Here is a 22,115-nt window from a genome sequence, read left to right as displayed (position 1 = left end):
TGCCCAGGGACACGTGTGCCCCAGCAGATGGCACCCCCCCTTCCCACTGGCAGCACAGAAACCCCAAGTTTCTGGAAAAGTTTTATTGTGCACAGAGGGGAAGGGCTCAGTCCTTCTTGGCTGCCGCCTTCCTCATGGCGGCCAGGACATTGCTCAGCTCCTCTCTCTTCCTCTTGGCACGGATGTGTGTCCCCACCTGCCGGGCAAGGAGGGCCGTGAGCCTAAGCCCCAAGTCCCACCCCGGCCCTAACAGGGGTCCTACCTACCCTTTTCTTGATGAACTTGAGGGCCCGCTTGTCCTTGGAGACCTTGAGCAGCTCCATGGCCCGCCGCTCATAAGGGGCAAAGCCGCACACCTCCCGGATCATGTCCCGCACGAACTTGGTGTGCTTGGTGAGGCGCTGCGGGAGAAGGGAGGCGTCAGGGCGGGGCTCGGAGGGGGTCTCCGGGTGGAGTGTTGTATGTCTGCTAAAAAGGGAAGCCCAAATCCTCCCCAGTCCCCAATCTTATCAACATTAAAGTGGCACGTCACACCCGGCCTTTGCACAGGGTGTTCCCCGGGCCCAGAACCCTCTCGCCCTGGACACAAGCTGGGCACCGTGGAGTCGGGGCCGCTTAATGAAGAAATATATAAACCCCCATAAGCCTACGACTCCTCAACCTGACACACGAGGAATCCGCTTTCCCTCCACATTCCAACCCCGATCCAGAAACCCTTCTACTCGGCAAACTCCTGCTCATGCGTCAAAATTCGCTCCCAATTCGCTCCTGCCCCAGCTTCCGAATCCACGGGCCAGGTGGGTCCCATTACTTAGCCCCGGCGGGCGTTCGCCGCGCAGGCGCGTAACCGGCATCTTCACTCTGCTCTGCGCAAGCCTGACACCCCCTTTCTTCCGTTTAAGACACCAGGGCTGGACTTCCCTGGTGGCGCAGTGGTTGAGAGTCCGCCTGCCTATGCAGGGGACACGGGTTCGTGCCCCGGTCCGGGAAGATCCCACATGCCGCAGAGTGGCTGGGCCCGTGAGCCATGGCCGCTGAGCCTGCGCGTCCGGAGCCTGTGCTCCGCAACGTGAGAGGCCACGGCAGTGAGAGGCCCGCGTACCGCAAACAAACAAGACACCAGGGCTCCCCACTGCCCAAGGCTCCCCACTGCCCTCGGGACTCGACTCCCGACGGCGCTCCCGGCACTCACCCCACGGCGGCGGCTGTGCCTCGGCTTGCTCACGTTCTTGGTCACCTTGTGGCCCTTGTTGAGGCCCACGGCCATGGGGTAGCGCAGAGCCATGGCTGCGGACAGGGGTGGGGAGAGAGGGGTCGAGGTGAGTCCCAGCTCGGTCCCCGCCGCCCGGAACCCCGCGCCTCGGCTCCCCCGGGCTTGCTCGCTGCACCCAACCATACCCCCGAGCTGCACTGGAGCCCCAAGGGTCCGGATGGCAGCTGATGGTACTCGCGCTGGGCTTCACTAACCTGCTGCTCCTTAATGGCTGCCGCGGCGGAAGGGCCTCAAACGCACCGAACTCTGGGATTTCCACCGACCCGCGGGCGGCGCGGGCCAGAGAGGCAGGAATGTCGCGGGCTCCCCCTGGCGGCTGGAGGCGTCCTTGTGGGCCCCCTGAGCATGCGCGCTTATCCTCACGGGCCCAAACCAGTAGTCGGACCGGGTGGGCGTGGCTGTGGCTGCGGTGTCTCCCTCTGCGCGTGGGTTGAGAGGTGAAATCCAACCTGTGCCGCCAGCTGGCTGTCCCAGCGCCAGAGACTTCAGCTCCCACTACTCGAATTTCTCCATTTATAGAATGATGACAACAATAGTACCTATTCCAAACTGTTTGAGCAAGATATGATAACTGGCACAAACTAAAATTTCCACAATCGGAGAAATTGGTTTTACTATATATGAAGCCAAGCTCTGGGCTAGAGCTAAGGAAAGCGTTGTGATATAGTGCCCCCTGGTGGCACTTGATATAACTTGATGTAATTTTAGGTGCAGGGATAGGCGGCGTGGTGGGAACAAAAAAATATTCTTTTTTTCTGGTTTTTATCTTTCAATCCTATTTATTTCCAAGAGACAGTATGAATTTGAGGCTGGTCTGTTTGGGGTTAGCCCTTGGATCACCTGCTAATCTTGGAGGCTTGGACAGCCAACAGGAACTAGTTTTTTTTTTTAAAAAAACCATCTTTATTGGAGTATAGTTGCTTTACATTTTTGTGTTAGTTTCTGCTGTATAACAAAGTGAATCAGCTATACTTATATCCCCATAGCCCCCCCCCTTCCGTCTCCCTCCCACCCTCCCTATCCCACCCGTAGCTAGCTGTTTATAACATTGTTTCATTCTTCAAAACATTGTTTTGTTTTAATAACATTGCTTTCATTTAGTTTTTATCTTTACAGTTGCTTTTTCTTTATGCGAGCACTGCTGGTTTACCATTTTAAGGAAAGTGTCAATTTTTAATTCATTAATCTAAATACCAGTGATGTGCAGGTGCAGCCCACACGTTGCCTTAAAGAGGGACAGTCTGGTGTCAGAATCCCAGCTTCTGTCTCTGACTTCCCGTCTAAGTTTCCCCATCCATAAAATGGTAACAATGGTAGCACTAACCTCTGGTTGTGAAGATGTCATGAATGTCAAGTGCGTAGCGCCTGATGCAGGCTATCATTATTGGTGCACAAACCACGTTCTTCGTGCTGCAAATATAGCCTTTGGCCCACAATCGGTTACACTTCCTTCCATCCCTGACTTCCTGGATGACGTCCATCTGTCTCTCAGCCTCCGTTTCTCCACCTGTGAAATGAAGGTGAGAGTTCTGGCACCAATACACACATCCCTCTTCACCTCCTGCCACCAGCAAACTGGAAGGACCAAGGAGTCTGAACAGATGTGCAAGGGAAGAAAGCTTTTTATTATCAAATGGGAGGCTGGATCCAGCCCAGAACACATTCGTTTCCTCTTCCCCCTCCTCAGACCCCACCATCAACTCGACAGCTTCGAGGGCTCCCCTGCTCGGGAAAATGGTTGGGGGATGCTCCGAGGCTGAGAGTGGAAAGAACAAATCAGGGACGCAGTGGTTTCAGGTCGCAAATAGAGAGGGTTCCAAGGGTGGCTCAGTAGTGTTGTGACCTGCTGGATGTGGCCAGGGCCCTGAGGCAAGTCACATAGCCTCTCTGAGCCTCAGTTTGCTCATCTGCAAAATGGAAGCAGCAATCATATCATCAATGACAGCTGAGAAGACTGAGGTAATTAATTGCCTTCCAAGTCCCTGACAAGATGCCGGGCACGCCCCGAGTTCTGACTGCTTTCAGGTGCTGGCAGTTTTTCTCAGGTTTACTTTTCTGTCTTGATGACTTTCTTTTGGCCCTTGGCCACCTGCTCAGAGGTGTCTGTCCGGGCTCCAGGACGATTGGCTGGAGGGTCTTCTTCTGGGAAGACGAAGGGGCATTAAGCCCAGGGGCTCAGGCAGCAGCGGGGGTCGTGACGTTGAGCTCCTGGCGGATGAACCAGGCCCTTGGCTGTGGCATCCAGCCGCGAAGCAGGCAGAGCAGATGGAAGCGCCACGGGTAGAAGACGCCGGAGGCACGCGTGGCGCTGCCACGAATCACAGCCAGGGCTGCCTTGGGCCCTGGGGCCGCCTTGGCCCTTGTGACGCCCCTGGGGACAGGAGGGTGCGGTGGGGACTGTGGCTACGGCTGAGCGGCCCCCCACACCCCCTCCCCGCTCAGCCTGGCCCCGGCTCGCGTCCTGGGCCTCACCTGACTCCCTCGGCGGCCGAGGCGCGATCCTGGAGGCCCAGGACGCACATGGTGATGGCGACGTTCACGTCCTGCACATCCAGCTCCCGCCGGAGAGAGCCAAAGAAGCTATCCAGCGCGAACTTGGCCGCCGAGTAGGGGCTGGAGAAGGACGTGGGCACGCGGCCTGGGGGCGCGGGAGGGCAGTGGCTGAGCGGCCACACGCCGCTGCTCCTCCTCCGGGAAGCCTTCCTGTCCGCTCCAGGCTCGCCCCCATCGGCCCCATGGCTTCCCCACTCCCCGCCCCGCGTACACGCACCTAGCAACGAGGACACCACCACCAGGGAGCCCTTGCTGTCAGTCAGACTCGGCAGCGCCAACGAAGTCAGTTGCACGTAACTCAGGAAATTCACCTGTAGGTGGCGACTGCGAGTCACCGGGCGGAGGAGGAACCGAAGGCCAGAAGGGGCAGGGGCGGAGCCTAGAGCCTGGGGGCGGGGCCTTGGTATGTAGGGGCGGGGCTCGAGGACCGGGGCAGAGTTCCGAATGGACGAGGGGGAACACCAGCCTGGGGCGGAGCCAAGGTCAAGAGGGCGGAGCCTAGAACCAGGAAAGTTGGGGTCTGGAGCTGGGAAGGGCAGGGTCCGAGACGGGAATGGTGAGAGGGTGGAGTCTGGCGGGAGGGCGGAACCGGGGCCGCGGAGGGGCGGAGAACCTGCATGAGCCATCGTGTCGCCTGGGCGCTGCGGCCCCGCGTGCCTGCTGGGGCGGCGCCGAGGTGGTTCATCACCAGGTAGTCCAGCCCTCCTGGCCCGGAGAGGCCCATCAGCCCGGAGCTGTCCTTAAGGCTCCGCCCCCCGCGCCCTACGAGACACCACCCATAGCCCTGCCCCCTGAACTAGCGATGCTCCGGCCAGAGCATTGACACAATGAGCTCTGACCCAGGTAGCGCCCCAACTAAGATCAAAGAGACCCCGCCCTACTCCCTAACCAGGCTTCATCCCTGATCTAATGAGGCCCGGTCCAGAGTTCCACCCACTGGATGTCATAAGGCGCCACCCCTAGCCTTGCCCCCGGACCCATAAATCTCCGCCCTCAGACGGCCGTTACTACCACACCCCCGCCCCAATTTGGGTCGTGCCCCTAAGGCCTAGGCCAAGGTCCCAGACTCCAGGCCCCGCCCCTCACCCAGCTTGTCCAGCGCAAACTGCACCACGCGCTCGGGCACCTCAGGGGAGGCCATGTCCGCAGCGATGTAGAAGACCTTGGGAGCGCCCAGCTTCCGGCAGTTCCCTACCACCTGGGGGGGCCAGAGCTGCCCGTGGGCCCCTCCACCCCAGCTGGCCCCCCTCCACCTGCCGGCCCTAAAGGGGCCCCAGCCTGAAGCCCCCTCCCCTGCTATGAGCCTCAGGTTCCATTCAACATCATGTCTGAAGCGTTACCACTGGGGTAGCAAACTGGCAGCCCATGGGCCAGAATAGGGGACATTTTGCTTGTTCAACCATCAACATTTAAAACGCAGATTTCAAATAAATCTTGAGATTTCTGGCCTCTTGAAATTTTGTAAGGTTCATCCCCAGGAGCTGCACATTTCCTTGAAATAACACTGGGCTGTTGCTAAGAAGGGTCTACCCAACCCGCTTTTGAACTTGAGAACCCTAGCTATCCACACAGCCTTTGGTTACTCTCAGTACTCCTATTTAGTGAGGAACAGTCCTTGCTTTACAACTGTCTTACTGATGCAACCCCACATCACAACCCAGGAGAAGGTCCTTTTATTGTCTCTGATTTACAAATGAGGAAACTAAGCCTCAGAGAGATTAAGTGACTTACCCAAGGCCACACAGGAAGCCTGAATGTTTGCAGGGATTCAAACCCAGGCCCTGTTCCCCGCCCCCCGCCCCCCCCACCAATTAAACTTGAGATGGAGTGTCTCACCTTCTGCAGGAGAGCCTCGGTGTGGGCAGTGAGCACCAGGTGGGAGCCCAGGCGCGCGTAGTGATATGCCAGCTCCTCCCCGATGCCCACACTGGCTCCAGTCAGCAGCACACGGGCTCCCTGGAGGCTGGCTGGCAGCGAGTAGGGGTGGTCAGCTTGGGGGATGGAGAGGACAGCCAGAACGTTCCTCCCACCCCCACCCCCAGGCGCTCACCTGGGTCAAAGTTGTCATCCCAATAATAGGCAAAGAACAGGGCTCCCAGCCCCACGAGCAGCAGCACCTTCATGGCCCTCCCTGGGTCTGCAGCGGGAGAGAGTGGGGGCCGGCACAGGCCTGGCCCACAGTCGCACCTCAGTCACACCCATTTCCCCAACGGCGTCTTTGTTCGAAGAGCCAGCGGTGATGCCCCTGGCCCTGCCCCCTCTTCTCCATCTGCAGAGCCACCACCTGGTCCAGGTCATCATCTAGCTCACCTGAACCACTGCAGCCATCTTCTTCCCCTACTGAAAACCCTGCCCGTTTCACTTAGAACAAAAGCCTTGGTGACCAAAAAGGGTCTGCTTGGACCAGCCCCTCTTGCTCACTCTGCTTTGCCACACCAGCCTCTTCACTGTTCATTGGAACCAGCCACTCACCATCCTGCCTCAGGGCCTTTGCATTGGCTGTTCCCTCTACGAGGTTGTATTTTGTATTCCCAAATACAACCCAACGGCTTGCTCTTTCAAGTCTTGGCTGGAAAAATCACCTCCTCAGAGGGCACTTCCCTGGCCTCCTCCTCTAAAGCACCTCTGTTCCTGGTCACCCCCTCTCTCTTACCTGTAGAACTTTTCTCCTTCTCAGCACTTGTCATCCCCTGAAATCATCTTGATGATTTGTTACCTGTTCAGGATCCCTCTCTCCCCTTAGACTCAGCTCCATGAGGGCAGAAAGGAAATGGAAACCTGCTTCTGTTTTGCTCCCTTTTGGATCTTCCGTGCCCTGAACTGCCAGACATGCAGTAGGTACTCAACAGATAGACTGACCCAGAGTGATATGAGGAATGTGGGAGGTGAGAGGTGGGGGAGCCCAGAAAGATAACTCTGTCTGGAGACACCCAGAAGGAATCGGACACTCAGGACTGGCTTGGAGATGGAGGTGCCCGTGTCATCAGGATTAAGATGTGACTTCAGGTGGGGGAGCCGATTTACTTGTTCCAGGGAGAAGGTGAAAGATAAAAACAGGCCAGGTGATTAAAGTTAAGGGGGTCATGGATCTCCCCTGAAAAGGGCACAAGCCCATTACATCTTAGGGTTTCTATCCTCTGAACTGCATGGGGCAAAGAGGAAAGGCCATAGGGATCTTTGTCCAAAAACATCTGAGATGTCCCTTCCTGTTCCAAACCCTCCCAGGGCTCACCACTGCCCCAGATGGAGACCACACCCTCCTCACCTCAGCCCACGAGACCCAGCAGGTCTGGCCTCGGCTCTCTGTCCATCCTCATCTTCCCCACTTCCTATCCATGAATCTATCAGTTCTCAGAAAAGTGAACTCCTCGCCCTAACCCAGTCACGCCAGCGTCCCCTCAGCAGGGAACACTCTCTCACCTCTCCCCACTTCCAGGGAAAGCCCTGAAGCCCCACAGCTCAACATTCTCCTCAAACTGGCCCTGACCATAGTTCCCTCGCAGGGGTTGGCTGGCAGGCTGGGTGGGTGAGTGGGCGGAGAGATGAATGGATGGATGAAACAGCCAGGCTCTGAAGGGGGAGGAAAGGAGGAAACCCGATCCTCGCAGAACCCACCGGCCCCCTGACCTCGCCGGGCCTCAGTTTCCCCTCTGGACAAAGGGGGCGTGCGACTCACTGCACTCTCCCAATCGCGAACTCACCCACTCAGGGCTCAGTTTCTCCCGCTGTCCAGCGGGGCTGGGGTCCGGGCCTGGGAGTCACGCGTGCGCCCCGCTGCCCTCACTTCACCACTGCGTCCGCCAGTCTCCGACCGCGCCCCCTCCCGTAGGGTCTGAGTCACGCGACTCCGAGCCCACCTCCTCGGGGGGAGGGGCTATACTGTGGGGACTCCGCGCCCAGGCGTTGCCGGGCAACAGCCTCCCGCCTAGCTCTCCTCTGGCCTCAACCACTGACCTGATCACGTGACTAAAGGCCCGCCTTTCTCGTACAAATCAGCCCTCATGTTGCCGTGACAACCAGCTTCCAGGCACTCTCTTCCTGTGCCTGGGCCCTTAGTCCCCCGCGCCGGCGCGGGAGACGACATCTTGTGGGTCCCCCTCAGGCCCCACTCTTGTCACCCGATTCCTCTTTCCCTCACGTCACGAGGGCCGTGCCGCCCCCGACTGCCTTTCCCAGGAGGCTTGGCGGCTAAACGAGCCGTCCGGCGCCTCACGTGACTTGCCGACTACTTTTCCCAGACAGCTTTGCGGCGGCTGGGCCCTGAGGACTAAGCTTCGCACGGTTGTTTTGCAGTGGGACCGCAACCTCTTTCTGTTGTTTCGGTGCCGAGACTCCGACTCCCGGAGGCCTTTGCGGCTGACAAGAGACTACGCCTCCCAGAGGCCTCTGCGACGCCGCGACCGGAAGTGACGGGCGAGCCGAGTGTCCTTGCGCGCGGAGCGGAGCGGTCATGGTATCCGGAGTGTGGTCGCTGATGAGGTTCGTGGGGCCACCAGGAGGGCCCCAAGCCCCCAAGAATGTTCCCTTCTGCGAGCACCCTCCATCTGGTTTGCTCCCGATCGGCTTTTCGCCGCCCGTAGTGTCAGGTCTCCCGTGTCTGTCCAGACAGGGTGGAGCTTCTCGCCCCCCTCCCGCTTCCTAGCGAGTTCGTGCCTTTCCCACTCTGTACCCGAGATCCCTCCGAGCCTCAGCTGCCCACTCTGTAATATGGGAGTGCCGCACGCCTTTGTTGGGAGGTTAATGCGCACCCAGAGCTGCGTATGACAGGAAATGACCAGGGACACTTAGAAAACCCCCGCGGGTTCCTCGCGGAGCATCCCTCGGGGCTGGAAGGTAGAAGGTGGTCAGGAGTCTTAAGTCTTCACTGTTCCCTGCCCTCTGCGGGATCTTGAGTGACACTGTTTCTCTCCAGGCTTCAGTTTACCAGTTAAATGGAGCTGAGTATCCCTGCACGCCTTAGATTAAGTGCTGTGGGTCAGGCACGCCTCTGGGCTCCCAAAATGCCCTGTGCTTCCCGCATTAGCTGCCTGGCTTCGGGTGTGTCACTCTTTGGACTGTGGGCACGCCCCTCCCCCTAGGGGTCTAACCCTCACCCCCATACCCGCGGGCCTAGACCCGGGAGGTGGCCAGCAGAATCTGCTGAGCTGCTGTGGTTCCTTTCTCTGCCTGCAGGTTCCTCATCAAGGGCAGTGTGGCTGGGGGCGCTGTCTACCTGGTGTACGACCAGGAGCTGCTGGGGCCCAGCGACAAGAGCCAGGCGGTCCTTCAGAAAGCTGAGGAGGTGGTCCCCACCGCCGTGTACCAGTTCAGCCAGTACGTGTGCGAGCAGACAGGCCTGAAGATACCCCAGGTACTCCGAGCTTGGATTGAGGCTACGGCTCTGCTGGAGCAGGGGCGTCAGCTCGGGTGGTCTTTGATCCCCGGTCCCTCCAGCCCTGCTTGGCTTTCTCCACACTGGGGCATGTGCTGCTCTCCCTGCCTGTGAGGGAGGCGCGGGCTGCCAGGCCTTCCCCTTTCACCAGCCCCTTCTTCCCCTCTCTTCCCAGCTCCCAGCCCCTCCAAAGTTTAACTTTCACATCCGCGAGTCCTGGAATTCAGGTAGGCCTTGGTCCGTCTGCTTGCAGGAGAGTGGCCCCAGATACTTCCCACCTCCCTTCCTGGCCATGCCTTTCCACCACTCTCCTTCCTGCTCTGTGTGCACCTGCTGCCCCCGCCTCCCCGCCCCGCAGCCCCCAACGGATCTGAAAGAGAAAAGGGAGTGGAGATTCCAGGGAGGTGGGAGCAATATGTGGCCTCCACCTGTTCCCCTGCATGGAATTGACAGAGCCGGAAGTGGTGCCTCTCAAACTCTCTGCTGAAAGCGCTGGGCCCTCCTTCCCCACAGGCATCATCACGGTGATGTCCGCTCTGTCCGTGGCCCCCTCCAAGGCCTGGGAGTACTCCAAGGAGGGCTGGGAATACCTGAAGGAGCGAACCAAGTAGCCTGTCAAGAGGAAGCTGCCTGCCTCAGGCGGGAACAGGGGCCAGGGCGCCATGGACGCCAGACTGGGACCCCACTCCTAGGGCAGCTCCCGGCCTTGCCAGCCCAATAAAGGACTTGGAAGTGTTCCCCGATCCGTGTGCTGGCCCCCGGGGCGTGGGCTTCTGGCTCCTGGGGGCTCTTCAGGGCCTGACCTTGACCGAAGGCCAAGGTTCACCCCTTTGTATCTGGGCCCTGCCCACTGGTGGGCCCTCGACCTTGTATGGTGAGTGGGAGCAGACCACTGCTCTGGGGCTCAGGGCCCATGTGGGTCTGGGGTCTTCTCAGTTCTTGGAGGGCTGAGCACAGGGTGGGGCAATCTGGGGGTAAGGGCTGGTCTACACAGCTGCGAGCCCCCAGAGCCACTGATTGTCCTGCTCGGCTCACTGATCTGCCCGCCTAATCTAGTCCCTGTCCTCCTGCCCTCACCTGGTTTCCACTCTCATTCCACCCTCTCCCCACAACCTGGGGATTCCTGGGGAGCACAGACCTGGCGGTCATGGCCGTGCAGGGAGTCTCCCTGGCCCACAAGGGCCCTGTTTTCCAGATGTTCCCTGCTCCCCTGGGAAGCCTTCTCTGACACCCGCGGTGTCAGCTGCTTGGTGACCTAAATGTCTCTCCGTCCAGCTGGAGCTCTGGGGAGGGTGGGCCCTTGAGATGCTCCCTGTGAGATCCCCAGCACCCAGTCACAGAGCATCCCACCATGGTGATGGCAGGAGGAAACCTCTGCCCCAGACAGGGTAGGAGGTGGGCTTGGGTGGGAGCCAATGACTGGCCCAGGAAGCTACCCTGGGAACAGGGAGGAGGCCTGGGTAATGGTGCCCTGAGCTGGCACAGGATCCTCTGTTCCCAAGAGTTCGGAGTTCACGTCAGTTGGTTTAGGGAATAGAACTCACCCAGGGACATGACTCAGGAGGGGACGGCACTGTTACAGATGAGGGAAGCAGAGACCAGAGGCCGGGGCATTTCCCAGGCTCGCCTGGGAGCAGAAGCCAGCACATGTCCATCCGTCCATCTGGCCAGGGAGGAGTGGGGAGGGCAGGGTGGTGCTTGGGGAGGGAGAGCCCTGAGTGACCTGTGCCACCCTGGTCTCCAGGAATGGTCTCCAGGTGGGGTCTCCCATGTCCTGTGTGTCACCTGAAAGCCACCTGGGCCCCTGTGGAGGTGGGAGCGGGTCTATGATGAGGGTGGGATGGGTGGGGCCTGGGGCCATCCTTGATCCTCTGCTGCCGAGGAGGGAGCTGGTGCTGGCCATTTCGGAGGCTGAGGGCACATCCCGAGTTCAAGGACAAGCCCTGTGAGCTGTCCCAGCCTGACTCTCCATCCACAGAGCCCTTCCAGCAGCCTTGTGGGCCCATTTTTTACAGATGGAGAATACAGGAGGGGTTTGTGCTCAGGGCGCAGGGAGCTGGGGTGGTGCCATGTGCTCCACGAGGCTCCCTGAAGCCTCAAAGGAAGCCAGTCTCTGAGCTGCCCTGGGGACATGGGTGTGTGTGTGCGCGCGCGCGTGTTTTCTAGCACTGAAACCAGCCTATGGTCACTGGCCCAGGGTTGGCCATGGGCTCTGCTTGACCCCATGGCTTTCCCGCTGTCCACACAGACCAAGCTGACAGCCTGGAGACCAGTGCTGCTCTTGCCTCTGTGTCTCCTCATCCAGTCAGACCCCTATTCCTCTCCATCGACTTGTATTTGTTGCCAGTGATCACCTCCCTGCTGACCCCACCTCCGGGCCTGCCCCCTTCCATCTGTTCCCGAGACCATGTCTGATGATGTCACCCCCTGTTCAAACACCTGCAGCTCCCCCTGCCCTCCCTGTGAGCCCAGACTCCTCAGGGGCCCTGCCTCCCCTCAGTCCTTGGATATGCCAGCCCAGTGGCCCTCAGTTCCCAGAACACAGCTGGCTTTCCCGCCAGCTTTTGCCCACAACTTTGCAGCCCCTCATTAGGCCATCCTTCCGCTGTTCATCCTGCCCCCAGCTGAGATGCCCCCTCATTTGGGAAGCCTCCTCTGTCCCCTTCCTCAAGTGCCCTCTCTGGGCTTCCTCAGTGCCCTGTGGGTGCCCCATCACAGCGCCCAACACCTTGGGGCAGATTTCCACAGCTTGGCATCGCTGATATCGGGAAAGATAAATCCGTGTTGGGGCCACCGCAGGGACGGGGTGTTGAGCAGCATCCCTGCCTCCAACCCCCAAAATGCCAGCGGTGCCTCCTTACCCACCACGTATGACAACCGCAAATGTCTCCTGGTGCTGCCAGTTTTCTTCGCGGGACAGAATCACCTTGTGGTTGGACGTCCAACATGGGTCTCAGTGGGCTGAAATCCAGGTGTGGGCATGGCCGGTTCCTTCTGGACGCTGGGAAGAATCCGTTTCCTGCCTTTCCCAGCTCCTAGAGGCCACTGTGATCCTTGGCTGGCATCCCTTCCTCTGTCCTCACAGCCAGCAGTGTGGTCTTCCGCTGTCGTGTCCCCTTCTTGCCCTTCTCCCTATTTCCCTTACAAGGACCCACCTGGGTAACCCCAGATACCATATGAAGGTTCTTAATTTAATCCTGTCTGCAGGTCCCTCTTGCCACGTGCGGTATAAATTTACAGGGATTAGGAGGGGGATGTGCCTGGCCTGGTGGAGGAGGTGTATTCGGCCAATAGGTGGAAAGGCCTGGTCCTGTGTCTGTCTTCCCTTGTCTGGGCCCTGGGGGGACAGGGGCCCGGTTAGCCTTGGTTGTTGGTACATCTCAGCCTTCAGACAGGGCCAGACCCTTCTTGAGTGTGAGATAGAGCCAAGAGGCAGGCCTCTGAGCACTGTTCCCCTAATAGGGGGGCCTGCCCCCAGCTCCATCCATACAGACCCAGGGCCCCTAGAGACAAGGAACACAGCTGACCTGGGGAGGTGGCACTGTCCCACCAAGCCACCCCTGGAGTCCACGCAGCACTTGAACCCTGAACACACCTGCACCTTATGTGGGGCGAGACCCCCCGCCCCGACTCCGACTCCTCTGTCCCGGCAACTCTCCTTCCACTCCGGCCCCTGCCACTCCCCGAGGTGGACTTCATCACCTGGTGGACTTCATCACCTGGTGTCCAACAGCTCTTCTGCTCCTCTCACGGCACACGTGGTCATCTCTCCTCCCCACGAGGATGCAATCCCACTCACGAGGTCCCTAGAGGAGTCAGATTCAAAGACAGAAAGTAGGTGGTGGGGGCCAGGGGGCTGGGGACTGAGTGTTTGATGGGGACAGAGTTTTAGTTTGGGAAGAAAGAAAAGTTCTGGAGATGGACGGTGGGGATGGTTGTATGACGCTGAGAATGTACATAATGCCACTGAACTCTACCCTTAAATGGTTAAAATGGTCAATTTCATGTTACGTGTATTTTACCACACAAAACAGCCCGTTCAGCAAGGGTGTCATACATGGAGGCAAAATGTGGGCGATTGGAACAAACATCTGAGGTATGTCACAAGGCCCATGAGGAAGGCCAGACAGGCTGAGACACACGACCCAGACGGGTCCTATGAACTCCGGGCCCGGGCTCACGCAGGCTGGAAGGGGTGTGCTGCTGGCAAAGTGCTTCTGGAAAACCCAACAGTCCCCAAAAGCTGCCCCTTTCCATCCTCCTTCCCTGAAAGAAGAGCTGTGGCTTAGCACTTATGAGTATAATTTCATTTTACTTAAAGACGTGAAAATAAAAAGACACGACGCTTTAAATAAAGGGTATGTGAACAGAAACACATTTATTACAAAAAAACCAAAAAAAAACAAAAAACAAATTCACATTGTATTGAGCTACAATATGGCAGCAGATAAAAAAAAATTATTGTACACAGTTTAAGGGAACTCTTAACAGAACATATTCTTGTTGCCACGTGACATAACACAGGAGCCCAAGCACTTAGTAGCGGCGAGTGAAGCGGGCGTCGTTGGGTCGGCTCCCCCGGTTCTGGCCCCCGAAGCCGCCACGAGGGATCACGTGGCCCCGAGAGGCCCCCCCGGGGGCAAAGCTGCCGCGCCTGAAACAAAGGCAAATTATTTTTCACTCAGTGGGCTCTGCCCTGTGCCTGTGCTCTCTGGGGCCTCCTTCCTTTTAGCAGCAGTGACACCCGCCCAAGCACACAGCACCTTCACTGACGCGAGCCCACAAGCAAAGACAAGACCGGTGACAATGCGCCTTACCCTGACATGCCTCCCCGGTTCATCATGTGACCTGGCCCCGAGTGACCAGACATACTTCTCTCACCGCCTGGAAAACAAGGAACACTTTTCACACAGCGCCTCCAGGCACAGGACATCAAGTTCAGAGGACACGGGGCTCAGACAACTCCAGTCCCTTTCTTGAGCCACAGGTCCGTCCGTGGAGGATGTGTGAGCACACGGATTGCACACACCCACTCTCCTTGCTAAGTTACGGTGAAGAGGAGCTACGGCACCTGTGGCACACCTCCTGTGCCACACCTCACCCACTCACCCACCCAGGCCGTAAGGAGCAAGGCCACACGCTAGGGAGAGCAGAGAAAGTTGCTCCCGCCCTCACGAGCAGTGCCCGACGTACAGCAGGGGCAACCCCAGCTTCCCGGATGCTTCTCCACCGAGACAGATGCGCCTTGGCCAAGGGCCAGTCCTCACCTTGCCATCTCCTATGGTCCCTGTCCATCATGCCTCCGTCAGCAGCGCCCTGCCACGCACGGTCATCCTCCATTCTTCGGCTGTGGTCCCCCCACTCACGTCTGCCCCTTGGAGAAAGACATCTCTGATTTGGATTGCCCCCACCTCTGCCCTCCAGGAGAGCAATGGCACTGGGTTTGAGAGGGTGCGTTTAGCACTTTGTGACCCCAGCCTTTTGAGCAACGGGGGCTGCGGGGGAACGGAAGTGGCACTCAATCCGATGCTGCTCAGAGAACTCAGAGGCAGCCTGGGCCGTGGCGAGTGCGCTGGGCCCGCACTCAGCTTATGCCCAAGACCAGGGGTCCTCAGCCAGACACACCAATCCTGCCAGCTGGGTGAGAGGCCCCGATGGGCACCATGGGACGTAAGACACAAACCTGGGGGGAGGAGGCAGCCCCCGGCCCTCGCTCATCCTCTTGTCAGAGCTGTATCCGCCCCACCCATCACGGGAATCCCGTCCGTGGCGCTCTGGTCCTCCGTGGCGTTCGGGGTAATGCTGGACGTTAAAGGGTCAAAACGAAAGAAGGCCTCAGTACAACCCTGGATCCCAGGGCCTTTGGAGCAACAAGTTAATAATGACAAGGACGATGACTCAGACAGGAGCCCCTGCAGGCCCAAGACAGTGCCGGCAGGCCTTCTTTACACTGTCTGGGGCCACACAGAACCTTTCAGCTGGCACAACACAGCCGCACCCCCGAAGTCTGCTCAAGGCCTGGGGAGGAGCAGTGCTCATGGAGCCCAAGACCAAATTAGGTTCTCCCTAATCAGAAGGCAGAGATTCAGGCACCAATGGACTGAAGCGTGCTGGGGCTGAGCGACTGCCCCACACCAGGAATGGATCACGCTGTGCCAGGTGCCTGTGCTCAGAATATTATCAGGGAGCCAGCCACCAGAGCAGAAGAGCCACCAGGGATCCTTTGACATGATTCACTCCGGGGCCTGGCATCCTGTCCTGCTTTGTCCAGACACGACTCCTTGGCAGCCCAGCGGCTTACTCAGTGGCAATGGCCACGTGAACTGCTTGGCCGGCACAGACCCCAGGAGGATGAAAGAGAACACCTCATACTCTAGCCCCTTTCCCTTCAACCCAAGCCCGTCCCTGCCGGCTGCAAGAAGGCCCAGGCTGACTTTCATGGAGCTGGCGAGGTGGCTCTGGCTCCACAGCCCTGTTCTCTTGTTGTTCCACAAACCTGATCTGTGGCTTTGGGGCTTTTGCCCCAGGACTATGGTCTAACTGAGAAGGAAGGAGAAAGGCGTCCTGGTAACGAAGCCCCTTGGGGTCCCGCTCCAGCGGCCCTGTCCCCGTCTGCATCCACGGGAATCTCCTGGGCCAGGGCAGGTACACGGTGGCTCCACATGGGAGCCCTGACTTCGTGGCCCTCGGCGCACTGGGCAGCACCGCTGCCTGCTCCCCACGGCCGCTCGTCCCCAAATGTGTGCCCACACCGCCCTAAACACAACAAAAGGGGGTCTATCTTACAAGATGGACAAAATAGAACATTGTTCCTTCAAGGGGCAAAATCACAAGACAACGTGTCCAGGAAAGTCAGTGCTGGCAAATGTAACAAGGGCTCTCAAACGGGATTCCGGAAGTAGTTCTACGAACAACCTTCAAAGTGCACTGACTTTAAAAAAATTATAGCTCATGCTTTACACAGCTTCATTTAATTTTGGACAAACATTTAAGAATGACCTTTTATCAATAGCCTTCTGAAGACTAATCAGACAAACACTGAAAGGATAGAAGTTCATCTCAGCAAGACCTAGTTATTTAAAGCCCATTCCCATCTCTCCCTGCTGTTTTAAAATTTAACCAACATTCTCCTGTCTAACAACCCACCCACCCACGGACCAGTCCAACAAGGCCCTGAGGCCTGTGCTGGTTTTCCCTTTCTGTGTCAGATGTCACCATTTGCCGTTCGGGGCAGCAGTTGTGTCTTACTTGTGATTATGGATGTGAGAATACAAACACTCCTCCCAGTCAGGAGAGCACTATCTAATCAGATGAGAATAGCTATCCATGATCAAGAGCAACACGGCAGGACTGGGCAAACACTTGCCGCAGACACGTATGTCATCTCATTTAACCCCCCACTCCACCTCACCCTCCCTCCCCTCCTTTCACAGCTGGAGAAACAGGCTCAGCAGAAGTGGTGGCACCGCGATGTGACCCTGGTCCTGATTCTGGAGCCTGGACATTTAACCACTGTGCTCAATGTCTCCACCAAAGGAAACCCATGACACTAGGGGTACATTTAGCTGCATGGGAGATTTATGCCTGGGAGCAGAGAAACAGGAATCCCGTGAGGGTCATGGAATTGCTCCTGAGGTGGCAGCGAACTCCTCAGATGCAGTCAAGGAGCTTAGCCATTCCCAGCCATGTTCTCAGGCATGGAGGGAGGATAGGACTGAACGTCGGTGCTGTAGTCAGGGAGAAGACCGACCCACGGGGCAGCGATTCTGCCAGAACGATGCCCTGACCACAACTTTCCCTCATCCCTCTGATTCTCCAAGGAAACCCACTAAGAAGTCAAGGCTCTTTGGGGAAGTTCTCAATCTAAATGTAAGATAGGAAAAAAGGAGAAAACTGAGCTTGTTTTCTAATGTGTTCATCCTGCAAAAAGAAAACGTGTGGGCCTGACTCAGTTGCTTCCCGAGGCTCAGCGGGGGCGGGTTAACCCTGCAACCATTGACACTCCAGGGGCACTCGGGCTCCGTGACACGAGGCATCGCGTCTAGTCAGTGCTGTGGGTCACAAGGCACTTCCCAACAGAGCCTGCCAGACTCATGCAAGGCTCTCCAGCACTTTAGTACCGGTGTAGTCACTAAGGTGTATAGAACCTTAGGGTCAAAGCCAAACAAGGCTTCAGAATACTTGTTTGAATTTTGGGCCAGCACAAAGCACAAGCTATTCACACCGTCATCCCACAGAACATTGCAGGTGCCGCACTCCCTTACTCGTTCTTCCTCTAACTCAGGTGGAGGAGGAAGAAGGCAGACAAAGGGAAGAGAACCAACTGTACAGGGAAAACTGTGGCTACAATCACAGCTTCTGACTTACCTGTCCTTCTCTTTCTCCCATGATTGACCTTGAACCTTCTCTCCTGAAAAAAGCAATTTAAATGAAAGCATAAGGAGAAAGATAGGTTGGTTAAGACCCCAAACGGAAAACATTTCCACTTGAACCCAGGTAATTCACACACACTCTGCTGGTTCAAGTGGGCTGGCTACCTAGAAGCCTAGAGCCTAGAAGAGCCACTCGAGCTCTTTGTCATTAAGAATGAACCAGGACAGGGACTTCCCCGGTGGTCCAGTGGTTAAGACTTTGCCTTCCAATGAAGGGGCCTAGGGTTTGATCCTTGGTTGGGGAGCTAAGAAATATCCCATGGCTCGGGGCCGAAAAATGAAAATGTAAAACAGAAGCAATATTGTAACAAATTCAATAAAGATTTTAAAAATGATCCACATTAAAAAAAATAAAAAAGAAAAGAATGAACCAAGACAAAGAAAACATGCATCAAGCAAGCAGGGTCAGTGGCTGACCTGTCGACTGAGTGGTCAGGGTAGCGTCCCCGGTCCCTGTGGTCAAAGTCGTGGAAGCGGTCCTGGCGGTTGAAGTCAGAATGGTAACGCTCATCCAGGGCGGCCCGCTTAGCTTCTGGCCAGTAAGCATCATCTCGCCTAGGAGAGGAAGCAAGAAAGAGGACGTGCATTTCCCCCTCCAAATAGATTACCTTTGCGGAAGCTGGTAAACTTGACCCTCCCACTGCCCCTATCACTTCACAGAACAAGAAGGAACTTTATCATTAGCGCCCACACGAGCTGAGAGCGCCTGGAGGGATGACGTGGGATGTGACTGAAGGGCTCCGTTCTCTCTTACCCCACATGCCCCTTGTCCCCCACAGAAAAGCTCAGGTCTCCCTGTAGGAGGGGATCAGTGAAGTGGGTGTCAGCAGATCCCTTCTGGGAACCTCTCACGGCCATGAGGGTCGGCCAGTCTACCAGGACAATTAGTACACTGCTGTCCTTTTATCCCAATGCAGACTTGACCCAGCAGACACCAGGTGGGGAGGACTTTCAGTAGCACTTGAAATGTACTGGTTCAAAAACATTTCTGGCTCACCCCTCAGTATCTTGTAAAATGCATAAAAAGTCCTAAGACACCTTAAAGGCCCTTTACAGAAGTCTCAGTGATACATTACACAGGGACCTCTCTAACCCATGCCAGTAGAAAGAAGATTAAAACAAAGGAACAAACACACACCACCAGGCAGTCTCCCCCAAGACACCATGCATGTGGAAAAGCTCTGATAGGATCATTGCTAGGATTATCACCCCAGACTCCTGACAGCAAGACCTGAGACAGGCCTTTCACTGGTGGTTAGCGTTTTAGTATTCGTATGGCACATCAGCATGTCTGGGGAATTAAAACCAATCTCATTAACAGAATGAACCAACACAAATTACTGCAATGATTACAAAACCTGGAAGGTGCCCAGAAGGAGGTGCTGGCCGCGTGCCCAGCCCCATGTGTTACGTGCTGCTCTGGGTGTCTGAACTCCTTCCTGGGGGAGGGGGTGGTGGTCTGTGCTGGGACCTGAACCTAATGATTTAATAAGCACCACTTTATCCAACCATTTCTCCACCGATCTCAAACTATCTCAGGTTCCCAGATGAAGTACAGAATACCAAATTTGACTGTAACAAGTACTTGTGCTTCCTTTTAAGTAAAAATCGTTGTGTTAACAGGACTCTGGGGACCACGGCACAATTCTAAACACCAGGGGCCACCTCAGGGGTGGCGGCTAGGAGTGGCGTGGCTTACCGCCCGTCGTCGTAGGGCCTCCGCACGGCGGGCCGCCGCTCCTGCTCATAGCGCAGCTCCTGTTGGCGCCGCAGCTCCTCGCGCTCGTGGTGGATGCGCTCCTGCTCGCGCCTGCGCTCGTGCTCCACGCGCATGCGCTCGCGCTCCAGCCGCTCGCGCTCCAGTCGCTCCCGCTCCAGGCGATGTCTGTGGAAAGCCAGCCTCTCGCGGGCGATGAGCAGCCGCTTGCGCTCCTCCCGCTCCAGCTGTGCCTGCATGCACTGCTCTCGCTCACTGCGCTCGCGCACCCTGGAGGCAAAGAGTAGAGGCTGCAATGGCCTAGGGGCCGCAGCAGCGCCCAGTACCGAGGTCCTCTCCCAGCAGGGGGAGCTACGGATGGAGCCACGGCTCCGCCCCGGGGTGGGATGGGGGGCCCGGGCTGCAGATACATTTAGCAACAAGCAAGGGCCAGCGGCCGCTGGGTGGTGGACGCAGCCCGGCTGTGCAGGACCCCGCCAAGGCTGAGGGCACTGACAGCCCTGCTTTTGCAGGTGATACTGATAGTGCCCAGCGTGCTTCCCTCCAGTCTCCGTGTACAGCTGCCAGGTTGTCTCCTGTCTATCCTCTGCTCTGTGTTTAGACACATAATCATACCAGCAGCAATGTCTAATCTTGCCTTACTTTGTGTCTGCGTCTTAGAAAAAAATGGCTGCAGCTTCCTTGCTTTCAGGCACCATGTCCTGGACCCTGTGCGTCCCCACCTCTACAGATGTACGGCATGCTTTTGGGAAGGAGCCCATGGAGTGAGAGGCCACAGTTTACATGACCACTCGCAGACGTGGGCCTTCTGGTTGTTCCCAGCCTCAGGGAAATGGCCACCCCGCCCCACTTTCTTAGCACAGGTTCCTCTCAGGCAAGTTGGGGGAAGTGGCATTGCTCGGTCTGGAACACCAGGATTCAGAAGCCCATGCTACCTCGGGACCGCTCTCCAGGCTGCTGTGCCCCCCGGACAGGTCACTCCCACCACTACAAGCATCTGTCTCCCCCCACTGTAATTCAGATCAAAATAATAGATGGAAAACCAGTCTCACTGCTGTTTTCACCTGCATGTCCCTGATGCCTGGTGAGGCTGAACGACGTTTCATGTTTCATGACCATATGTACACAGCCCCTTCTGTCCATCTTCTATCGGGTTATTTTTTATCTATTTCAAAACACCTTTACCACCATCTGTCACACATCTTTGCACTTTCTCTTTGGTCTTTCATTGTATAGAAATTTTAATGTACTCTACCTCTCCTTTATAAATTTTCAGTCCTTTCAAAATCTCAAACTCATAAATATATTTACTTTTGCATTACACGGATAACTAATTTTTATGTTTTTCAGCCAGCAGTTTATGTTGACAATTTGTAGTGATGTGAACCAGAGATCCAAAGGACTGTCCGAAGGCACAACCAAGTGACCTGAAGCCATTCTGGGGCGAGCCCCGTCCTTTTCTCACTAGTGGGAAATGTCACTTTTATCATGTTAAACTCCCACACGCACATGGGTCAGTTCTACTCATTTGCTAATTACTTCACCAAAACCGCACTTTTTCTTTGCCCACTGCCGTTCCCTTTCCAGCACAAAGTTCTGTATGGCATACTACAGAAAACAGTGCTCCTGCCCCCTTTCTCAGTCTCATTCTGCTAGCCTTTTTACTAATGGTTCTTATTTTTTAAACTACATTTTTAATTTTTTTTCTTGATAGGAAACATTAACTGTCACTCAACGTGATCGACGTCATTTCTGTTTAGTTTTTAAAAATTATGAGGACCTTGTCTTGGGCTTATTTAAGGATGAGGACCTCTCAGCTCTCTCATTGGGTCTGTCCCACTGTTTTTCCCTATTCACAGCTTCTGGAGCAAATTTGCTATGTTCTGTTAACTAGCACTACTGTCCCAGGAAAGCATTCCATCTCCCTGCCATTGCTACCTCCCAGAATCTTCAAAATACCTGCCTGAGAAAACAGTTTGAAAAAAGTCACAGAAGAAAGCCAGTGCACAGGAAGTCTGTGAACTAAAAGCCAAAGGAGCAGAGGTTTAAAGCAATATTCCACCCACAGGGGACTTGGAAAATATCCTCCCAGGACAGAGTTATCACCAGTCAACGGCAACACCCAAACCAGCCCACATTCCTGGATTCTGACTCACCTGCGGGACTCTGAGTCTCGTGACTTCCTCGACTCTTTGACTTTATCAAAGGACACAACAGACCGCTTCTCCCTGCTGGCCGATTTGCGATCCTGGCTCTTGGAAACCTGGTTCACCAAGAAACATTGAAAAGTTAAGGTAGAAACAACAACAGGAAGAATCAGGTGTGTCCAGGTCCAAGCATCCAAGATCAGAAGTGAAGATGAACGTTTAACGAAACAGATAACAAAGCCTTCTCTCATAAGGAACTTCATGTTTGCTTATCGTAATTCAGAGTCACAGACTGTCATTACCATTTAATGCTAAAATATGACTCGAGTTCTTTCACTAGTCAAATGGAAACGAGTATCTTACCAGAAACTTTTTGTAAGATAAAAAAGTATTTTTTTTCACTTTGTCTTTTGCATCCCAAACACATTCTTTAATATTAAACATGTGGCGATGCCCAATTGAGACTGCTTCTGGTATGTTTGAGGATTCCTTATTTGTGCCGACTGCATTATTTTTTGAGATCTACCCGCCTCAGCCCTCAAATTCACACTTCCAATTTGCCATTCTACATCATATATTATAAAGTAAGGGGAAACCGCTCTAACACAGTAAAATATTTGCA

At 55.9% G+C, this 22,115-nt stretch overlaps 4 protein-coding genes across 7 annotated transcripts in view; 1 reads left to right on the top strand and 3 right to left on the bottom strand.

Moving 5' to 3' along the window:
* Positions 1 to 68: 68 nt before the first annotated feature.
* On the bottom strand, positions 69 to 1,594 carry RPL36 (ribosomal protein L36). Of its 2 annotated transcripts, none has more exons than XM_060007536.1 (4): positions 1,468 to 1,594; positions 1,193 to 1,287; positions 267 to 401; positions 69 to 196 (listed from the first exon to the last, which is right to left on the bottom strand). In XM_060007536.1, exons 2-4 carry the CDS (start codon positions 1,283 to 1,285, stop codon positions 107 to 109), a joined length of 318 nt encoding a protein of 105 aa, XP_059863519.1. In that variant the 5' UTR covers positions 1,286 to 1,287; positions 1,468 to 1,594; the 3' UTR covers positions 69 to 106. The 2 variants fall into 2 exon arrangements, with proteins under 2 accessions (XP_059863519.1, XP_059863520.1); XM_060007537.1 differs by having other exon boundaries at positions 1,399 to 1,515.
* Positions 1,595 to 3,282: 1,688 nt separating this feature from the next.
* On the bottom strand, positions 3,283 to 6,096 carry HSD11B1L (hydroxysteroid 11-beta dehydrogenase 1 like). 2 transcript variants are annotated; one of them, XM_060007534.1, is made up of 7 exons: positions 5,877 to 6,007; positions 5,663 to 5,793; positions 4,913 to 5,024; positions 4,440 to 4,531; positions 4,044 to 4,137; positions 3,746 to 3,911; positions 3,283 to 3,644 (listed from the first exon to the last, which is right to left on the bottom strand). In XM_060007534.1, the coding sequence occupies exons 1-7, from the start codon at positions 5,947 to 5,949 to the stop codon at positions 3,449 to 3,451; spliced, it is 864 nt and encodes a 287-aa protein (XP_059863517.1). In that variant the 5' UTR covers positions 5,950 to 6,007; the 3' UTR covers positions 3,283 to 3,448. The 2 variants fall into 2 exon arrangements, with proteins under 2 accessions (XP_059863517.1, XP_059863516.1); XM_060007533.1 differs by lacking the exons at positions 4,440 to 4,531; positions 4,913 to 5,024 and having other exon boundaries at positions 5,877 to 6,096.
* Positions 6,097 to 8,091: 1,995 nt separating this feature from the next.
* MICOS13 (mitochondrial contact site and cristae organizing system subunit 13) lies at positions 8,092 to 9,934 on the top strand. The gene is made up of 4 exons (XM_060007535.1): positions 8,092 to 8,305; positions 8,999 to 9,176; positions 9,373 to 9,424; positions 9,711 to 9,934. The coding sequence occupies exons 1-4, from the start codon at positions 8,277 to 8,279 to the stop codon at positions 9,806 to 9,808; spliced, it is 357 nt and encodes a 118-aa protein (XP_059863518.1). The 5' UTR covers positions 8,092 to 8,276; the 3' UTR covers positions 9,809 to 9,934.
* A 3,615-nt stretch (positions 9,935 to 13,549) lies between these two features.
* The window catches only part of SAFB (scaffold attachment factor B), a 34,341-nt gene continuing 25,775 nt past the window's right edge, over positions 13,550 to 22,115 (bottom strand). Inside the window, exons 14-21 of one of the 2 annotated variants that reach the window (XM_060007529.1) lie at positions 21,503 to 21,609; positions 19,329 to 19,616; positions 18,047 to 18,184; positions 17,565 to 17,607; positions 14,881 to 14,999; positions 14,465 to 14,571; positions 14,015 to 14,081; positions 13,550 to 13,851 (exon numbers count right to left, since the gene is read on the bottom strand). In XM_060007529.1, the coding sequence (XP_059863512.1) occupies positions 13,734 to 13,851; positions 14,015 to 14,081; positions 14,465 to 14,571; positions 14,881 to 14,999; positions 17,565 to 17,607; positions 18,047 to 18,184; positions 19,329 to 19,616; positions 21,503 to 21,609 (987 nt within the window). In that variant the 3' untranslated portion in view covers positions 13,550 to 13,733. The remainder of the gene's footprint in view (positions 13,852 to 14,014; positions 14,082 to 14,464; positions 14,572 to 14,880; positions 15,000 to 17,564; positions 17,608 to 18,046; positions 18,185 to 19,328; positions 19,617 to 21,502; positions 21,610 to 22,115) is intronic. The other variant, XM_060007530.1, reaches the window with a different exon arrangement.

This window comes from Delphinus delphis, chromosome 3, assembly GCF_949987515.2.
Source record: "Delphinus delphis chromosome 3, mDelDel1.2, whole genome shotgun sequence".
Classification (NCBI taxonomy): Eukaryota; Metazoa; Chordata; class Mammalia; order Artiodactyla; family Delphinidae; genus Delphinus; species Delphinus delphis.
This window is presented reverse-complemented; position numbering and strand designations above follow the sequence as displayed.

Bases quoted from the DNA above. Each gene is read 5' to 3' on its own strand.
- MICOS13 (XM_060007535.1), top strand. From the start codon at position 8,277: ATGGTATCCGGAGTGTGGTCGCTGATGAG. The intron at 8,306-8,998 runs GTTCGTGGGGCC...CTCTGCCTGCAG, and splicing joins GGAGTGTGGTCGCTGATGAG to GTTCCTCATCAAGGGCAGTG. The intron at 9,425-9,710 runs GTAGGCCTTGGT...CCTTCCCCACAG, and splicing joins CCGCGAGTCCTGGAATTCAG to GCATCATCACGGTGATGTCC.
- HSD11B1L (XM_060007534.1), bottom strand. From the start codon at position 5,949: ATGAAGGTGCTGCTGCTCGTGGGGCTGGGAGCCCTGTTCTTTGCCTAT. The intron at 5,025-5,662 runs GTGAGACACTCC...TGGCCCCCCCAG, and splicing joins CCGAGGCTCTCCTGCAGAAG to GTGGTAGGGAACTGCCGGAA. The intron at 3,912-4,043 runs GTGCGTGTACGC...CCGCGCCCCCAG, and splicing joins GGTGGTGTCCTCGTTGCTAG to GCCGCGTGCCCACGTCCTTC.
- RPL36 (XM_060007536.1), bottom strand. From the start codon at position 1,285: ATGGCTCTGCGCTACCCCATGGCCGTGGGCCTCAACAAGGGCCACAAG. The intron at 402-1,192 runs GTGAGTGCCGGG...CTTCTCCCGCAG, and splicing joins GGCACAGCCGCCGCCGTGGG to CGCCTCACCAAGCACACCAA. The intron at 197-266 runs GTAGGTAGGACC...CTTGCCCGGCAG, and splicing joins TCAAGTTCATCAAGAAAAGG to GTGGGGACACACATCCGTGC.